The 18,459-nt window shown below is 45.5% G+C and overlaps 2 protein-coding genes across 5 annotated transcripts in view; one reads left to right on the top strand and one right to left on the bottom strand.

The window, feature by feature from the left end:
* The window catches only part of GGT7 (gamma-glutamyltransferase 7), a 43,322-nt gene that overhangs the window by 7,051 nt on the left and 17,812 nt on the right, over window positions 1-18,459 (top strand). For 2 of the 4 annotated variants that reach the window (XM_007522659.2, XM_060188727.1), the window contains exons 2-8: window positions 7,337-7,572; window positions 7,823-7,974; window positions 9,622-9,739; window positions 11,125-11,192; window positions 11,396-11,469; window positions 11,774-11,970; window positions 18,327-18,414. In XM_007522659.2, the coding sequence (XP_007522721.1) occupies window positions 7,337-7,572; window positions 7,823-7,974; window positions 9,622-9,739; window positions 11,125-11,192; window positions 11,396-11,469; window positions 11,774-11,970; window positions 18,327-18,414 (933 nt within the window). Of the gene's footprint in view, window positions 1-7,108; window positions 7,220-7,336; window positions 7,573-7,822; window positions 7,975-9,621; window positions 9,740-11,124; window positions 11,193-11,395; window positions 11,470-11,773; window positions 11,971-18,326; window positions 18,415-18,459 lie in introns of those variants that run through there. The other 2 variants (XM_060188721.1, XM_060188712.1) reach the window with 2 other exon arrangements.
* LOC107522481 (large ribosomal subunit protein eL37-like) lies at window positions 3,358-3,654 on the bottom strand. Its single transcript, XM_060203336.1, has one exon. The coding sequence runs from the start codon at window positions 3,649-3,651 to the stop codon at window positions 3,358-3,360; it is 294 nt and encodes a 97-aa protein (XP_060059319.1). The 5' UTR covers window positions 3,652-3,654.

Here is an 18,459-nt window from a genome sequence, read left to right as displayed (position 1 = left end):
CTCTATCTCTCCCCACCCAATTTCTCTTTATTCTATTTAATAAAATGTGTGGAGCAGTGGATTAGTAGTGCCAGCACTGAGCCCCACAATACCCCTGGTGGCAAAAATTAAAAAAATAATTTTAAGGCTAGAGAGCTAGCTCACCAGGTAGGGTGTGTGCTTTATTATAGTTCTCCTCCAGCCCTACCCCTATGTCTCTCTATATGAATGAAAAAAAAAGCAGTCTGGAATGGTGAAATAATACATGTGTGAGGCCCCAAGTACACACACACACATGATTTTTTCTGTCGCATAATGGAAACATTCAAGAATATGGGGCTTCAGGCATAGTTACATTGAGATACTTAAAAGGAATTCACATTACCTTTTTTTTCTCTCTCTCTCTTAATTATCTTTATTGGATAGACACAGCCAGAAATCAAGAGGGAAGGATATGATATAGATAGAGAAACAGAGAGAGAGAGAGAGACCTGCAACACTGCTTCACCACTCAAAAAGCTTTCCCTCTGCAGATAGGGCCCAGGGGCTCAAACTGGGGGTCCTTGTGCACTGTAACATATGTGCTCAACAAGGTGTACCACCATCCAGCCCCCTCTCTTTTTTCTTTTCCCTTTCTTTTCTCTCTTTCTTTCCTTCCTTCTTTCTTTCTTTCTTCCTTGAGCACTGCTCAGCTCTGATTTATGGTAGTGTGGGGGACTGAACCTGAGACTTTGGTGCTTCAGGAATGAGAGCCTCTTTGCATAACCATTATGCTATCTAACCACGCTCTTTTCTTTCTTTTTTCTTTTTCTTTTCTCTCTTTCTTTCTTTCTTTCTTTTTTTTTAATTTCTGCCACTACCAGGGTTATTAATAGCTGAGGTTGGAGCTTGGTGCTAGTGCTAACATGAATCTACTACTCCCGGAAGTCATTTTTTTTCTCTCTTTCTATTTTATTTGATAGGACAGAGAGAAATTGAAATAGGAGAGGGAGATAGAGATGTAGAGAGAAAAAGAGACATATGCAGACCTGCTTCACCTCTCATGAAGCTTCCTGCCTGAAGATGGGGAATGGGGCTCAAATCCAGGTCCATACTCATGTGTGGGAGCACTGGAGAGCACAGGGAAGCGCCATAGATGGTGGAGTGGTACTATGGTATCTTAGAATTCTGTCTTTCTCCTTTCTCTCCAAATAAAAAATGAAGAAATTGAGCCCATAAGACCACTCAGGAGGTGGTCTGGGAGGTGGCACAGTGGATAAAGTATTGGACTCTCAAGCATGAGGTCCCAAGTGATGCTTGGTCCTATTTCTCTCTCTCCGCCTATCTTCCTCACTCATAAATAAATAAAATATTTAAAAAAGTAAAGACCATTCAGGAGTATAGTTCATGCACAAGGCCCTGAGTACATTTCCTGGTGTTGCATAAATAGTATGGGCTGGAGATATAATGTCACTAGTTAGAGCATCAGTAAATACCCCTGAGTCTCCAGAGGTTGCAAGTTCAATCCCTGATACCACCTTATGCCAGAGCTTAGCAGTGCTCTAGTTCTCTTTCTCATTAATAAACTTAAAAAATAAAGAAAAGTTGGGTGTTAGTAGCATCGGGTTAAGCACATGTGGCACAAAGTGCAAGGATGGGTGGGAGGATCCTGGTTCGAGCCCCTGGCTCCCCACCTGCAGGGGAGTCACTTCACAAGCGGTGAAGCAGGTCTGTTGGTGTCTTTCTTTCCCCTTCTCTGTCTTCCCCTTCTCTCTCCATTTCTCTTTGTCCTATCTAACAACAAAAACATCAGTAACTGCCAGGCTAGTTGAGGGGGCGTTTCTTCCTGGGCACATGCTCTCTGGGCTGGAGAGAACTTGACCAGAGCCAACCTGGGCTGCTGCTTACTCAATGACTCAGGAGAGGGACCAGGAACTCGTGACTGAGCGGGACGCAATGCAATGCCTTTATTGATCTGAGACAACACCTTTATATCTTAGAAACCTGAAGTGGCAGTTCGGAAAAGGAAATGGCTAGGAGAGGGGGTGGAGAAAAGAAAAGATCACGAAGGTAGAAAGCCATTCTAACCAATGGGATAAACCAATGCCCTGCAGGCAGGGCGGGTCTCAGACAAAACAATGATTATGTAAATAGACCACAGCATCAAGCAATGCAGCTCCTTCTTCTAGCGTTTGCCCTTCTTCTGTAGCCAGTCAACAGCATCAGGTTGAGCCTGATGTAAAGTTTTGAGACCTCCTTTGAATCTGGAGAGGTGGCAGTCGTTGACTATGTGGGTCATTGTCTGTAGCCACAGGGGCAGTTCGGGTCGTCTCTAGCTCCCCAGCGATGGAACATAGCGGCGCACCGGCCATGGCCTGTTCGATAGCAATTGAGGAGGGCCCAATCATAACGTGCTAGGTCAAAGCCGGGTTGACGCTTGCAGGGGTCTGTGATGAGGTGTTTGTTCTTTACCTCAGCTGACTGCCAGCTCTGTTTCCAAGAGACTGGAACAGAGAAGTTCAGTGTAGGCGTAGGGGACCAGATTAGGGGGGAGCTGGCGTAATGCCCAACAAATAACAACAACAATAACTACAACAACAATAAAAAACAAAAAGGGCAACAAAAGTAAATAAATAAATATAAAAAAATAAAGTTTTAAAACAAATTACATTTGAGGCTGGGAAGTGGCACACCTGGTCTAGAGTGCACATGTTATCACACACAAGAACCCATGGTTTCAAGCCCATGGTCCTCACCTGCAGAAGGAGGAAGCTTCACAAGTAGTGAAGCAGTGGTGCAGGTGTCTCTCCCTCTTTATCCCCTCTAGCTTCTCAAATTATATCTGTCTTTATCAAATAAATAGATACATATTATAAATATTAAAAAATAAAGCATTGATTTTTCATGGTTAAAAGAGAAGGAATAGTGAGGAAAAGTAACAGTCCCCTTCTTCTATTCTTATCTCATTGTGGTTTCCCCCTTTTAATAAAAAAGAAAGAGAAATTATACAATAGTAAATAGTAGTAAACATTTCAGACTAGTGGCTGGGTGGTGGTGTTGAGCACACATTACATACATTGAGCACACGTTACAGTGTGCAAGGACCTGAGTTCAAGTCTCCAGTCCCCGCTGCAGGGGGGATGCTTCACAAGTGGTATCTCGCTTTCTCTCTCCCTCTCTGTCTCCCCTTTCCTCTCAATTTCTGGCTGTCTTTATCTGATAAATAAAAGATAATAAAAAAATTTTTTTCAGACCAAAAGTTCTCCCACTCTTCTCATCCCTACTTTCAATATCTTTTCTCAAAGGTAATCACTATTGTGTCTAGCACATATTAGCATTTCTTATTTTATTTTTTTAACTGTTTAAACCAAAACATTTATTGTGCAACTGTTGGAGTCCTCAAGATGAACTGGACGTTGCAGCTGCTGCCCTCTTGGATCTGGGTATCATTCCTTCACAGAATCCATGCCTCAATCTGCGGCATACAGTCTTCAGATGCCTCATCTGACTGGTCCTGGTGGTATTCTGTCTCTTAGCCTTGATACTCCAGTCATACCTATGCTTGTGCTTGGCAGGGTAGCCGCTCTTGCCACAGGTGGACTTCTGCAGGCGGTAGGCCTTGGAGCTACAGCGCTGGCACAGCGTGTGCATCTTGTTGTGCCGCTTCCGGAACGACGATGTCCCCTTCGTCATCTTGCTTCTTCCACCGAGACCAAAGAGCTATTTATTTTATTTTTATTATTGAATAGAGACAGAGAGAAGTTGAGAAGGGAGGGGGAGATAGAGAGAGAGAGAGAGACAGAGAGACACTTGCAGCCCTGCTTCACCACTTGTGAAGCTTTCCCCCTGCAACTGGGGACTAGGGCTTGAACCTGGGTTCTTGTGCACTGTAATGTTAGCACTTAGTCAGGTCTGTCACTGCCTGGCTCCTATTAGCATTTTGTCTATATATGTGACATTTTAAATACATATATAATAACATGAGAAAGAGACTGAGGGTAGTGGGAGAAAGAAAAAGAATATCACTCTGGCATATGTGATGTCAGGGATTGAACCAAGATCTCATGTTTAAGTGCAAAGTTCTTGCCACTGTGCCATCTCTCAAGACACTGTGGTGTTTTTTGTTGTTTGTTTGTTTGTTTTGTTTTGAACCATGGGCCTCACTCATGTGCATTATCACTGAGCCATCTCCCTTACCCAACATTTTCTGTTTTGAAAAGGACAGGGTTGGGAGCACTCAGCTGATAAAGCAAGAGACTGGCATGCTTGAAGCTCCCAGTTCAACATGGCACTATATGTGCCAAAGTGGTGCCCTGCCTTCCCTTGCTCACTCTCTCACAAGCATGTGAGACTCTCTCATGTGATTTAAATAATAAGATTAAAAAAGTTTTAATAGAATGAAAGAGAAAGAAAGGCAATGGGAGAAGCAGAGAGAAAGAACAAAGCACTATTCCATCATATGTGGAATTCTTGATGCTTGCTTGTGCCTCACACATGTAGAGTGAGTATTCTACTGCTAAGCTGCCTCCCTAGCACACCCATGATAGGTGATGACGATGATGATGGTGATGATTATTGTCATTTCGAGTTCTTCACAGCTCCACGTTGCCTTTTTCAGGTGGAAACAGAGGGAGAGGGAGAGGGAGAGGGAGAGGGAGAGGGAGAGAGAGAGAGACCACAGCACCAAAGCTTCCTCCAATGTGGTAGGGGTTGGGCTTGAAACTAGGTCTCTCTCACACACGACAAAGCAGTGTACTTCTGAGGGAACTATTTTACCAGCCTTCCTTGATAATATTTTTGATAGGACAGAAAGAAAGTGAGAGGTGAGGGGACGATAGGAAGAGAGAAATATAGACACCTGAAGACCTCCTGCTCCACTGCTTATGAAGCGACCCCCCTGAGGTGGGGAGGAAGGGGCTTGAACCAGAATCCTTGTGTGGGTCCTTGCACTTCATAGTATATGTGCATAGCCTGGTGTGCAACTGCCCGACCCCCCTGAATGAAATTTTAAAAACACACTGTTGATACAGTAAAGCATTAAGGTTAAGGTACCAGGCTATTTCTTTACCATTCATAACCACCCAGCCAATTTTACAGACTTGGTCTCAAGACTAATATAACCCAGAACAAGAGAACCTTGGGATGAAAAAAAGATTTTAGCAACCCAAAAGGTATAAACTACTGAAGTCTCAAGCACTAAGTCTTGAGTTTGAGCCCCAGCACCACTTGGGCCAGAGGGATGTTTTAATTTTCTTTTTTAAAATTTTTTATATTTATTTATTTATTCCCTTTTGTTTCCCTTGTTTTATTATTGTTATTATTACTGTTGTTGTTGAATAGAACAGAGAGAAATGGAGAGAGGCGGGGAAGACAGAGAGGGGGGAGAGAAAGATAAACATCTGCAGACCTGCTTCACCGCTTGTGAAGTGACTCAGGTGGGGAGCGGGATGCTCAAACCAGGATCCTTACTCCAGTCCTTGGGCTTTTCACCACATGTACTTAACCCGCTGTGCTACCACTCGACTTCCTGATGTTTTCATTTTCTCTCCTCCTCCTCTTCTTCCTCTTCCTCATCTCTCCCTCTCACAAATAAATAAATCTTTAAAAAGAAAAAAGAAAGGGCAACAAAAGGGAAAATAAATAAATAACTATTTTTTTAAAAAAAGAAAAAAGAAAGAAGTTCTTAGCCCTGCTCAAGACAGAAAAGAATGCAGATATGAGTCAGTACCCACAGGGAATCCTTGTACTCATTCAACCAGTTGGGAACTAGCGCTAGCACTAAAACAAAGAAAGAGAGGGCATAGAGATTGCCCATCAGGTAGGACACCTGCCTTGCCATGTGTGCACACCCAGGTTTGAGCCCTGGCACCACATGGGAGATGTTGTGACACTGAGGGAAGCTCTGGTACTGCAATCTGTCTCCCTCTATTTCTAGCTAAATGAAAATATCAGGGGGCCAGGTAGTGGTGCACCTGGCTAAGTGTACACATTACAGTGCCCAAGGGCCAAGTTCAAGCCCCCAGTTTCCACCTGCAGGAAGGCTTCACAAGCGGTGAAACAGTGCTGTAGGTGCCTCTCTGTCTCTCTGCCTCTCTATCCCCTTCCCTCTAAATGTCTCTCTGTCTTATCAAATAAAATTAAGTTAAAAATAAAATAATTAGCCTAGGGGTGATAAAGTCATGAAAGTATCAGATCCCAAGTCTCTTTTTTGCACCACCTGTGCTTAACCCACTGCTCTACCACCTGACCTCCCCAAGTCTCTTTTTATACTTATTTCTGATAGCACAGAGAGAAATTGAGAGGAGAGAGAGAGACACCTGCAGCACTGCTTCACTGCTCATGAAGTATCTTCCCTGTGGGTGAGGACCAGGGGTTTAAATCCCATCCTGTGCATTGTAACGTGTGTACTTGACCCAGTGCACCACTGCCCAGCCCCCTGGGTCCCAGTTCTGAAAGGAAAAAAAAACAACATTGGTTTCAGTTTGTGCTTAAAACTCTGCTGTGGCCTCCCCAGTGTCTTAGGAAAAACTCCACCAGCACAGTGTGTCCCCCCACCTCCATTTTCCCCCCCACTATGGGGCCTTTGTACCCACTGTTCCTTCTTCCTTGGACACTCTGCATGCTCCTTCCTTGCCCTACACATGACTGGCTCCTTCTCATCCTTTAGTTCTCAGCTGAAAGACCTTTCTTGATTTCACCCTCTAAACAGCCCTTAGCTTACACCATATTTTCTCATTTTCAACCCTACCCCCCTTTTTTTTCTTTCATAGAACCTGCCACAACTTGTAATTCTATACTTTATCACTTGCATTTTGATTGCCTTTTCTTCCACTGGTCTTTAAACCCCAGGAGGATAGATACTCTCTGTACCTTTTCCGTAGCATCTCGCTGGGGTCAGAACATAGTAGTCCCTCCACCCCTCCACCCCACCCCCCAAAAAATAGCCGTCCTTTTCTATATCTGTTGAATGAATGAGTAACTGATGCATGACTAAAAGCTAGAATCTGTCCACTTAGTTTCATAGCTGCCTGATTGCACAGGAGGCAAGGCCCCAGCTGGGGTAAGATTTAGTTTCCAAGGAGGGTACACCCCACCCCACCTCTCCAGGAAGTGTTCTCAGCGCTGGGTCTGGGTACCAGGAAATCTGACCCAGGGGCTGTACCCCTGCCTCCCTGCTAAGGTGCCTGTGTCATCGCAGGCGGGACGCTGCCCCTGTCTCCCCCCTCCCCCCCCCCGGGTGCGCCTGGGAGGCTGCTGAAAGGTGAGCAGTGCTAGAAGGGTGGGGTAGTTAGGCGGGGAGGGGGCGAGAGGAGCCCCACCTGCGGGGCGACCGACCGCGCGGAGAGGAGCCCGGCTGAGCCCCGCCTCCCGCCCACAGACCCGGACTCGTTCCTCAAGTCCGCGCGGCTGCAGCGGCTGCCCTCGTCCTCGTCCGAGATGGGCAGCCAGGATGGGTCTCCGCTGCGGGAGACACGCAAGGACCCCTTCTCGGCCGCCGCCTCCGAATGCTCCTGCCGCCAGGACGGACTCACGGTCATCGTAACAGCCTGCCTCACCTTTGCCACGGGGGTCACAGTGGCGCTAATCATGCAGATCTACTTCGGGGACCCCCAGGTAAGGGGTGCCGAGGAGTAGAGGGAGAAGTAGCTCAGAGGGGACCCTGGGGAGTGGGGGATGGGAGGGGGCAGGAAATGGAAAGGAAAGCCCCAAAGAGAAGGGGTTAGGAGGGAACCTGATCAGGGAGGAGTGAGTGCTACTTGAGAGTCATGGGGACCAGAGACCAGGGCCACCCTTACTACGCCCACACCTTGTGGAGGTTCTGGGGTTTCTGCCCCCACTTGTCTGTCACTCCTTCCCCTCCCAGATCTTCCACCAGGGCGCCGTGGTGACCGACGCAGCCCGGTGCACATCACTGGGCATCGAGGTGCTCAGTAAGCAGGGGTCTTCTGTGGATGCAGCGGTGGCAGCGGCCCTGTGCTTGGGCATTGTGGCCCCACACAGTTCTGGCCTGGGAGGGTAAGGAGCTTCCATCTTTGGAGGTGGGGTACTCCAGGCCTGCTTCTGTTCTGGCCCAAAGGCCTCAACTGGGTTGGAGTGGGGTGCGGAGGGGAGGGATCTCCAAGTTTGAGCAGAGGAAAAGCAGGGCCCCAACTCCTTGGATTTCATTTTTCTCTTTGGCTATCTCCAATTTCACCTAGGGGTTTTTTGTTTGTTTGTTTGCTTTGGTCTTTTTTAAAGTATTTTTTAATTATTGAATAGAGAAGACAGAGAGAAATTGAGAGGGGAGAGGAAGATAGAGAGGGAAAGAGACAGAGAGACACCTGCAACCCTGCTTTGCTCCTGAAGATGGCCCCCTGCAGGTGGGGACTAGGGGGTTGAACTTGGAGCCTTGTGTATGGAAGTGGGTGTGCTCTACCAAGTGTGCCACTACCCAGTTCCTTGAGCTTTGTCATTTTAACTGGGGAAAAACTTTTGTCAAGTTTAAAGTGTAGTGCGTAGGTGAGGGATACACAGTCATTAGCTAAACTTTTAGGATTTACAAAGCTTTAAAATGAATCCTTATGAGTCTGATGGAAACTATGAATTTTCCTCCAAAAATAAACAGCAGATTAAGAACTCTGAAAGTAGAGGCCTTTCCCAGTTCATAGACCAGTTCACACACTTAAAGAAAAAAAGTGCCTATTGCTAGAAAATTTAAATTCATATTTCCAAGATGTTTTGAACAATCAGGAAACCTGGTAACACAGGACCCCCATTCTCATGTGGTCACAGTTATCTGGGCTGAATAGAAGCAGTTTCCCTGATGGGTCTTGTGCTACCCAGTTGGCCATAGTTCTTACCTCTCCCTACTGCTTATCTGTTCCTATTTTCCTTATTTTGTTACTTGGCTGCAGGCCAACTATCTCAGATGGAAACAAGCCACAGAAAAGGGACAAGCTGACCAAGTCCATATCTTGGCTCATGCAAGACTAGTTTTCCAGGTCTAACCAATAAAATTCTGCTTTGTTGTGCATAGTTTGTCCTTACATAATTCCATCTTGGGAGAGCTGGTGGGGGCATAGCAAGGAGGCAGGTGCAGGAAGTTGGCAAGAGTCCCACTGTAGTCTGAGGTGGGAGTAAGGGCAGAACATCCTGCTCTCCCAGTCTCTAGCTTCTCCCTAATCAGGGATTAAAGTCTCCAGTAACAGGCTGGAAGAGGTTCATGCATTCTGGGTCCCCAGTCCCCTCGATTTCACTCCCTCCCCCACTTAGGTTGGCTGAGTCTCTGCTGAGGTGGGACTCAGACACCTGTTCTCTGACAACCTAGCCTACAGTCATCACTAGTGGGGGTTAAGGAGAAGTATATTGATTGTTAAAAGGTGTGATGTCCGAGGCTTGGCGGTAGCACAGCAGGTTAAATGCACATGGCATGAAGTCCAAGGACCTTCATAAGAATCATTCGAGCTCCCTGCTCCCACCTGTAGGGGGGTCGCTTCACAAGCGGTGAAGCAGGTCTGCAAGTATCTCTCTTTCTCTCTCCTTCTCTGTCTTCCCTCCTCTCTTGATTTCTCTCTGTCCTATCCAACAATAGCAAAATAATAATAACAACAACAAGGGCAACAAAAAATGGGGGGGAAGGTGTGATGTCTTACTGTTAAACTTTCCCTTTTGTATTTTCCCCAGTGGGGGTGTGATGCTGGTACATGACATCCGAAGAAACGAAAGCCATCTCATTGATTTCCGAGAGTCTGCACCAGGGGCCCTCAGGGAAGAGGCCCTACAGAGATCCTGGGAGACCAAGGTGGGGTCCCTTGTTGGGAGAGAGGGTGCATTGTGGGAACTGTATGGAATTATACCCCTATTATCTTACAATCTTGTAAATCAATATATATTTTTAAAATATTTATTTATTCCCTTTCATTGCCCTCGTTTTATTGTTGTAGTTATTGTTGCTGTTATTGATGTCATTGTTGTTAGGACAGAGAGAAATGGAGAGAGGAGGGGAAGACAGAGGGGGAAAGAAAGATAGACACCTGCAGACCTGCTTGTGAAGCGACTCCCCTGCAGGTGAGGAGCCAAGGGCTCAAACCAGGATCCTTAACCCCAGTGCTTTGTGCCACATGCGCTTAACCCTCTGAGCTACCACCCAACTCCCCAATATTTTTTTCTTTTCTTTCTTTTTCTTTCTTTTTTTTTGCCAGAGCACTGCTCAGTTCTGGCTTATGGTGGTGTAGGGGATTGAACCTGGGACTTTGGAACCTTGGGCATGAGAGTCTGTTTACATAACTATTATGCTATCTACCCCTGCCCGTAAATCAATATTAAATCACTAATTAAGAAAAAAAGAAGAGAGGGTTCATAGGAGTTTCCTTCACTACCCTTCTAATCGCTGAAGCATCACTTTGCTGAGCATTTATTTGGAGGTGAGAAAAAGAGTTAAGCAGGATGTTCATAGTCTGTGAGGGAGACAGACAGTCCCTCCAAAATAAAATAAGGAACAAAACATTCTAGATAGTTGATAAAGGCAATATAGCAACAATTTACTTCTCTGGCAACCTTGCCTATGTAGCACAAAGAGAGAACATTTGAAGGCAGGCTAAAATGTCACAAAGTTGCTATGCTAAAAACTCAAACATTTCACTTTTAGTCTGTTGGTAATAACTTCCCCAACCCAGGACATATTAGGATAAGGAACTGCTAAGATCACACTGTCCACTGAGAACAAAGAAGGAACTAGAATAGCTTGGAAGAACAGATCTATAGCACAGTGGCAAAAGCCAAGCATGCCCCTGAGTCATCACAGTTCAGAGTAATGGAGATGCGATAACGAAAATGTTAAATGAAGGTCTAGCCACTATTTAAAATGGCAGGGGGAGGTATAATTCAATATAGACAGCTTTTCATCTAGATTGGGCCTGTCCTGGTTCTTTAATTGTGTTTTTATTAACTTATACGCCCCTTTCCTATCAAAGATAAAGGAGGCCTTACTGCATTTTGTTTATAGGGTCTGGGAGATGGGAGGGATGCCTGCTTGGGAGAGTTTGTCCTTCCTCTGGGATACTTGGCCTGTGTCTCTCCATTGTGCCAGCCCCCAATCCCTGGTTTGGGGCTCTGCGGAGTTCAGCCCAGCCCCCCCCCTTCCAGTGACCTGGTCTCCTCTCTCCCTCGCCTGCCGGCCTCGCCCAGCCTGGGCTCTTGGTGGGGGTGCCTGGAATGGTGAAGGGCCTACATGAAGCTCACCAGCTCTATGGCAGGTAAGGACCTTCCCCCTGGGGCCCCTACCTGTACCCCTCCTTGGGTGGCCTACTCCTACCTTCCTGGATTCTCCCCTTCCCATCTCCCCTTCCTAATAGTCCCTTCCCTTGCCAGGCTTCTCCTTCCCAGGAACCCCCCTCCCCCCAGGACCCTTCCTCCTCCCCTCAGGAACTCCACCACCCCCTGCTCTCCGGCCCTCCAGGCTGCCATGGTCCCAAGTCCTGGCCTTCGCAGCAGCTGTGGCCCAAGATGGCTTCAACGTGACCCATGATCTAGGTCAGTGGGGGCCGACATGGCAGAAGGCATGAAGTTGATGGAGTGGGAAGAGGGAATGTCTGAGGTTTGGAGTTAGAAAACACCTAGCTATCAGTTTGTTCCTGAAGCTCCCTCCTTATGCCTTGCACCCCCACCAGGAGGCAGCCTCAAATGAGGGGGTAGGGGTGTGTATATATCCACCAGTACACCCTTTGGGAACTGGACCACTCAGGGCCAGCCACTCAGCACCCCTATCAACTGTCTCCCCCATCTATCTGTCCAGCTCCTGTGCCCCTCATCCTAAATTGCCCATCTTTGCCTGCAGCCCAAGCTCTGGCAGAACAGCCACCACCCAATGTGTCTGAGCGTTTCCGTGAGACGTTCCTGCTTTCCGGCCACCCGCCGCTACCTGGTTCAATGCTGCGTCGGCCAGACCTGGCTGCAGTGCTGGATATTCTGGGCAATGCTGGCCCTGCTGCCTTCTACGCTGGAAGCAACCTCACACTGGAAATGGTGGCTGAGGTGAGCCTCTGGAAGCACCCTACCTGTGGGATCCTTTTACAAAGAGACATCCTCTTTCCCCTTCCTTCTTTCTCTACATATATTTACTGGAAATTCCATTTATGTGAAATTCTAGAATAGACAAAAACAACCTCTAAAAATAACAACCAGGCTGTGTGTGTGTTTGGGGAGGGGTTTGACTGGCTTGAGGCACAAAAATACCTCCTGAAGTGATAGACATGTTTAGTCTTTACTGAGAGAAGTCATTAGTTTGAGTTCCTCCCAACTAATGCCAGTCTGTTCAGGGGACTGTCCTGCCTTCCCAGGCCTGGTAGAGAATTACTATTTTTTTATGTTTATTTATTTATTCCCTTTTGTAGCCCCTGTTGTTTTATTGTTGTTATTGATGTCGTTGTTGGATAGGAAAGAGAGAAATGGAGAGAGGAGGGGAAGACAGAAAGGGAGAGAAAAAGATAGACACCTGCAGACCTGCTTCACCGCTTGTAAAGCAACTCCCTTGCAGATGGAGATCTGGGGGCTCAAAACAGATCCTCATGCTGGTCCTTGTGCTTTGCACCACATGCGCTTAACCCACTGCACTACCACCTGACTCCTGAGGATTACTATTAACTTCCCTTAACACAATGCCACCCTCTCCTTGGGTTTCCTAGGGACTAAGGAAAATACCTCCTTCACTGGTGACTATCAAGACTGGGGGGGAGCAGGTGGTAGCACAGTAGGTAAAGCACAAGTGGCACAAAGCTCAAGGACCGGCATAAGGATCCCAGTTCGAGCCCTCAGCTCCCCACCTGCAGGAGGGTTGCTTCACAGGCGGTGAAGCAGGTCTGCAGGTGTCTATCTTTCTCCTCCCCTCTCTGTCTTCCCCTCCTCTCTCCATATCTCTCTGTCCTATCCAATAACAATGACATCAATAACAACAACAATAATAACTACAACAATAAAACGACAAGGGCAACAAAAGGAAATAAATAAATATTAAAAAAGAAAAAGACTGGGGGCATTGACACAAGTGCTAACCAACTAACCAATCCCAAGGAGTCTCAGTCTGAGGCAGGAATGGGTTTTAAGAAAGAACTTTCATCAGTAGTTCAAAATTCTTTTATATATTTTTTTTTCCTTTTGTTGCCCTTGTTTTTTATTGTTGTAGTTATTATTGCTGTTGTTGTTATTGTCATCGTTGTTGGATAGAACAGAGAGAAATGAAGAGAGGAGGGGAAGACACACAGGGGAAGAGAAAGACAGACACCTGCAGACCTGCTTCACCGATTGTGAAGCAACTCCCCTGTAGGTGGGGAGCTGGGGGCTCGAACCGGGATTCTTTCGCCAGTCCTTGCGCTTTGCGCCATGTGTGCTTAACCCATTGTGCTACTGCCCAACTCCCAGTAGTTCAAAATTCTTAATGAAAAATAATTTGCAAGGAAATGACAAACAGATCTTATGTGAACCACACAGTGGTTCTTTCATCTGTGCAATGGAAACAATTACATCTATCTCTGCCAGACAATGGTGGGAATTAAATAGGTTAATCATTTCCTTCCATATTCACAGAGTACCTGCTCTGGCAGATCCTACACTGGGCATTCCTGGAGGTATGAGTGTGGTGATAAGAGCCCATCTCAAGTAGATCTAACAGGAGAATCAAGTAGAATACTGACTTTAGTTCTGCTGTGTCCAGGGACTCCATCCATATTGTCAAGACCTAGTCTCTCTCTCTCTCTCATGTACGCTCTCTCTCTGACATATAACTCTACTTTCCTCTGTTTGAATTAACTGTCTGTCAGATTTTCTCCATACCTGCACCCCCCCCATCCTGCCTGCAAGATATTCTAGAAAAAAGAGCATTCTGACAGAATCCAGCAAAATCTTCAAGATTATATCTCATCCCCTAGTCATGGTCTTAAAACTATTCCTAAACCAATAACTATGGCAAACAAAAGGAATGCTTTGATCATGTAGGCCTATTTTGTGTATTTATTAGAGGCGGGAAAGTGATAGAGACTCTAATAAAGACCCTCAGGGTTTTTTTTTAAAGATTTTATTTATTTATTCATGAAGATAGAAGGAGAGAGGGAGAAAGAACCAGACATCACTCTGGTGCATGTGCTGCCGGGGATTGAACTCAGGACCTCATGCTTGAGAATCCAATGCTTCATCCACTGCGCCACCTCCTGGACAACCCTCAGGGTTTTAAATGAAAAAGAAAAAAGAAACCTGCAAAATTGAGTTTTAGTTAAAAATTTTAATGTGTAGGTTAAAATACTAAAATGCTCCTGAAAAGGAGATAATTCCTACTAGTTATGCTAATTTAGGGCTGACTTTTTAAATTAGTGGTTTAATAGTGATTTATAAAATTATGAGATAACAAGGGTATATATAATTCCTCAGTGTTCTCATCCCTAGAGTCCTGTATTCCCATCCCCTCCACTGGAAACTGCAGTAGGACTCATGGTTGAGCTGTAGGCAGTATCTCTTTATTCATGCAGGACGCAGCACAATCTAAGACGAGCTAAGCTAAACTCAAGGTACAGTACAACTCACAATGCTGTCTTTATATATACTTGCCAAGTAGGGTGGAAACAGCATGTGACATAGAGAGGGTGGAGAGAAAAGTGACTGGTGAAAATCAGAGTGTGACAAAGAGGGGGCAGATTAGGCGAGAATCCTATCACTGAACCACAAATGCCCTGGAGGGAGGGAGGAACTTAACAGTGGTTATGTAAATAGAATGAAGTGGTTATGTAAATAGAATAGTATTAAGCAGGGGGGATTTAAACCAAATGAAACAGAAGGGGTCTCATGCATACCAACATATATATATATATATATATATATATATATATATATATATATATCCCCATTTTTTTCCTATGGTCCTGCTTTCTCTTCCTTTCTAAGTCACACCTGTACCTGTTACTACTTTTGAATGTCCTTCCTTTTTGTCTCTTCTCTCTCTGGGTCCTGATGGAATTGGAGTTCAGAGCTCTAAGGTCATTTTCCCCTAACATTTCTCCCCCTTCTGAGAGTATGGACCAAAATTCTTTATGGGGTGCAGAAAGTGGGAGTTCTGGCCTCTGTAATTGCTTCTCTGCTGGACACAGATGTTAGCAGGTAGATCCATAGCCCCAGTCTGTTTCTTTCTTTCCCTAATGGGGTAGGGCTCTGGAGAGGCAAGGTCTGGGGCACATGGGTGAAGTCTTCTGCCCAGGAAAGTGAGGATGGAATCATAGTAGTATCTGCAACCTGGTGGCTAAAAGGCATTAAGATACAAACTGGGACAAAATGTTTGATAAACAGGAACCAGGCAACTGGGCAGTGGTGCACCTAGTTAAGTGCACATATTACCAAGTGTGAGGACCTGGGCTGGAGCCCCTGCTCCCCACCTGCAAGGGGTCCACTTCATGAGCGCTAAAGGAGGTCTGCAGATTCCTCTCCAAGGATTCCTGACTAGGCATCCAGGTGATGAGATAGCCTGGTAGTGACCAAAAAGGCCATCATTAAGTGAGCCAGTCTCTTGCCCTTATTCAGCCTTTATAGTCCTTTCTTTATCTGACACATTTAGACTTTCTCCAGTTGTTAAAATGTTGAGTGCCATTTATTATATCCAAACTGGTATTAGGTTTATGGGATCTGGCTGCAAGTTAAGGAGGAAATATACCTTAGATTTTAGTGGGGTCTAAGTTTTATTGCATTTACTTGTTTGATGATTGTAATAAAGGTTGTTGTGGGGACAGTAATTATCCTTTAATTTATATATATTTCTTTGCCAGTATATCTCTTGGCCAAGTGTATACAGTATTTCTTCTAAAGATTACCAAGGGGTGGCAGTAATGCCAATATTGTCAGAAGAGATTAGGAGATACATCTTACTTTCTTTGTGTAGTTAGTTGAGTAGATAGAGTAATTGAGAGAAGTGAAGTAGGGGCTATAAGAGGAGGGTGTCTAGGCCTAAGCAGTAAACATTTGACTAGACAATTTATAGTGCCTTCATAGGTCATTCAACTTGTTTGCTCAGTTTATTAGGTCTAAGTCTAATCACAGTGGACTATTAAACACTTTTATTTTGAGATATATAGTTACCCCTAACTTATGGATACATGTGTACACATACTCAGTCCCCTAGGCCTTAGTTTATATGTGGAGTCTATAATTTTATTAGCAAGTGCACCATTTGAAATGGAACTAGGTAGTCCCATGTGTTAGGAAAGGTCTTGCCAGATTATTGGAACAGAAAGGTTGGCATCTCAGGCTTGGCATCTCTGGATACAATCCAAAGCAAAAAGGCAGTGGCAGCATAATGTGGCATGGTGGCACTGGTTGCATTGATTTAGCTGAGGTCAGCTATGGCTGACTTTTAAGAATAATTAACTTACGGGAGTTGAGCGGCAGTGCAGCAGGTGAAGTGCACATGGCGCAAAGCGCAAGGACCAGTGTAAGGACCCCTGTTCAAGCCCCCAGTTCCCCACCTGCAGGGGGGCCCTGCTTCACAAGCTGTGAAACAGGTTTGCAGGTGACTATCTTTCTCTCCCCCTCTCTGTCTTCCTGTCCTCTTTCCATTTCTCTCTGTTCTATCCAACAACAATAGCAATAACAACAACAATGATAAAACAACAAGGGCAACAAGAGGGAGAAAAAAAATAGCCTCCAGGAGCAGTGGATTCTTGGTGCAAGCACTGAGACCCAGCAATAACCCTGGAGACAAAAAAAAAAAAGAAGAAGGAATAATTAACTTACTTATTTTATGAGAGACAGAGGTCAGTGTACTGTTTCATTATATGTAGCATCAGAGATCAAACCCAGGTATTCATGCGTGCATAGCATGCACTCTACCCACTGAACTACCTCTCCAACCACTAGGCTCAAAAATTAGCATACAGGTTTGAGCCCCACTTCCCACCTGCAGGGGGGACATTTCAGAAGTGGTGAGTGCAAAGCGGCGTAAGGATCCCAGTTCGAGCCCCTGGCTCCCCACCTGCAGGAGGTCGCTTCGCAAGCAGTGAAGCAGGTCTGCAGGTGTCTATCTTTCTCTCCTCCTCTCTGTTTTCCCCTCCTCTCTCCATTTCTCTGTCCTATACAACAACGACAACAACTATGACAACAATAATAACTACAACAAGCACAACAACAAGGGCAACAAAATGGGAAAAATAGCCTCCAGGAGCAGTAGATTCGTAGTGCGGGCACCGAGTCCCAGCAATAACCCTGGAGGCAAAAAAAAAAAAAAAAAAGAAGTGGTGAAGCAGGTCTGTAGGTGTCTATCTTTTTCTCTCCCTCTCTGTCTCTCCCATCTGTCTTAATTTCTCTCTGTCCTATCCAATAAAATAGAAAAAAGGAAAGAAAGAGAGAGGGAGAGAGAGAGAGAGAGAGAGAGAGAAAGGAAGGGAAGAAGGGAGGGAGGGAGGAAGGAAGGAAACAAGGAAAGAAAGAAGAAAAGGAAAGGAAAAATAGGCCAGGAGTGGTGGATTCATAGTGCTGGCACTGAGCCCCAGAAATAACCCTAGTGACAAAAAAGAAAGAAAGAAAAGAAAAATACCATGCAAAATGTCAACTGTTTTATGCTGAATGTTACCTACTGCTAGAGTGTTAGTGCTGTCCAAGGAGAGCTACCTCAAAGGAATTGTGCTCCTGGGATCTGCTTATATGAAAAGCATGTTCTCTGTGAACCCTTTACTCTTCTCTAGCTGTGCTCTTAGGTTTTGTAATAAAAGCTGAGTACTTAGAGATGGACTTAAAAAATTAGCATGCTAGGTAGGATGGAATGAGTTCATTGGTATTTTGTGTGTTTGTTTTTACAAATTTGGTCCAGTGAGGATCATTCTTCCTGAAGTCATCCAGAGTTCATAATTTTGTGAATGGCTTTAGTTGGTTATAGTAAAATACAAAATTCAGTTTTGATACCTCCTAGACAAATGCTACAGTAAGTGGAAAATTCTCCTTTTTACACAGGCAGAGAGGACAGACATACAAGGACATGGAAGATATGCAATCATGAGTTCAAGAATTGGAGGTCACTCTTGAGTTACTGTACAGAGCTCATTGGGGGAATAGCAGGATTTGAGATGGGAGAAGGAGGCAGGGGCAAGATCACTAAAAGGTTTTGAATGACAGGTTAAGGATGTCATTCATGGAATGACCAGCACCACTCCCCGGCCCCCAGCAGGTATTCAGTGTTAGTGTTCTCCCCGTCTCTTTCTCCAGGAGCATCCAGGGCTGATAAGATCCTCAAGGCCAGAATGGGAGTTTTAGGGGGCACAAAAGTGTTACATATATGATCTGTCTGTGATCTGAATGAATACCATAGGTCAAACCTACATGCTTACAGCAGTGTGTGTGTCAGGGTGTCATTCTTTTCTGTCCAGGCTCAGCATGCAGGGGGTGTCATAACTGAGGAGGACTTCAGCAACTACAGCGCCCTCGTGGAGAAGCCTGTGTGTGGCGTGTACAGAGGTGACCTCTCCCCCAGCTCCTAGGGTCCCACTCAGAAGCCTCCCA

The sequence above is a fragment of the Erinaceus europaeus genome, chromosome 1, assembly GCF_950295315.1.
Source record: "Erinaceus europaeus chromosome 1, mEriEur2.1, whole genome shotgun sequence".
Classification (NCBI taxonomy): Eukaryota; Metazoa; Chordata; class Mammalia; order Eulipotyphla; family Erinaceidae; genus Erinaceus; species Erinaceus europaeus.
The sequence above is the reverse complement of the archived record's forward strand: the minus strand, read 5'-3'. Positions and strand labels throughout refer to the sequence as shown.

Coding starts and splice junctions, on each gene's coding strand:
- LOC107522481 (XM_060203336.1), bottom strand. CDS start 3,651: ATGACGAAGGGGACATCGTCGTTCCGGAAGCGGCACAACAAGATGCAC.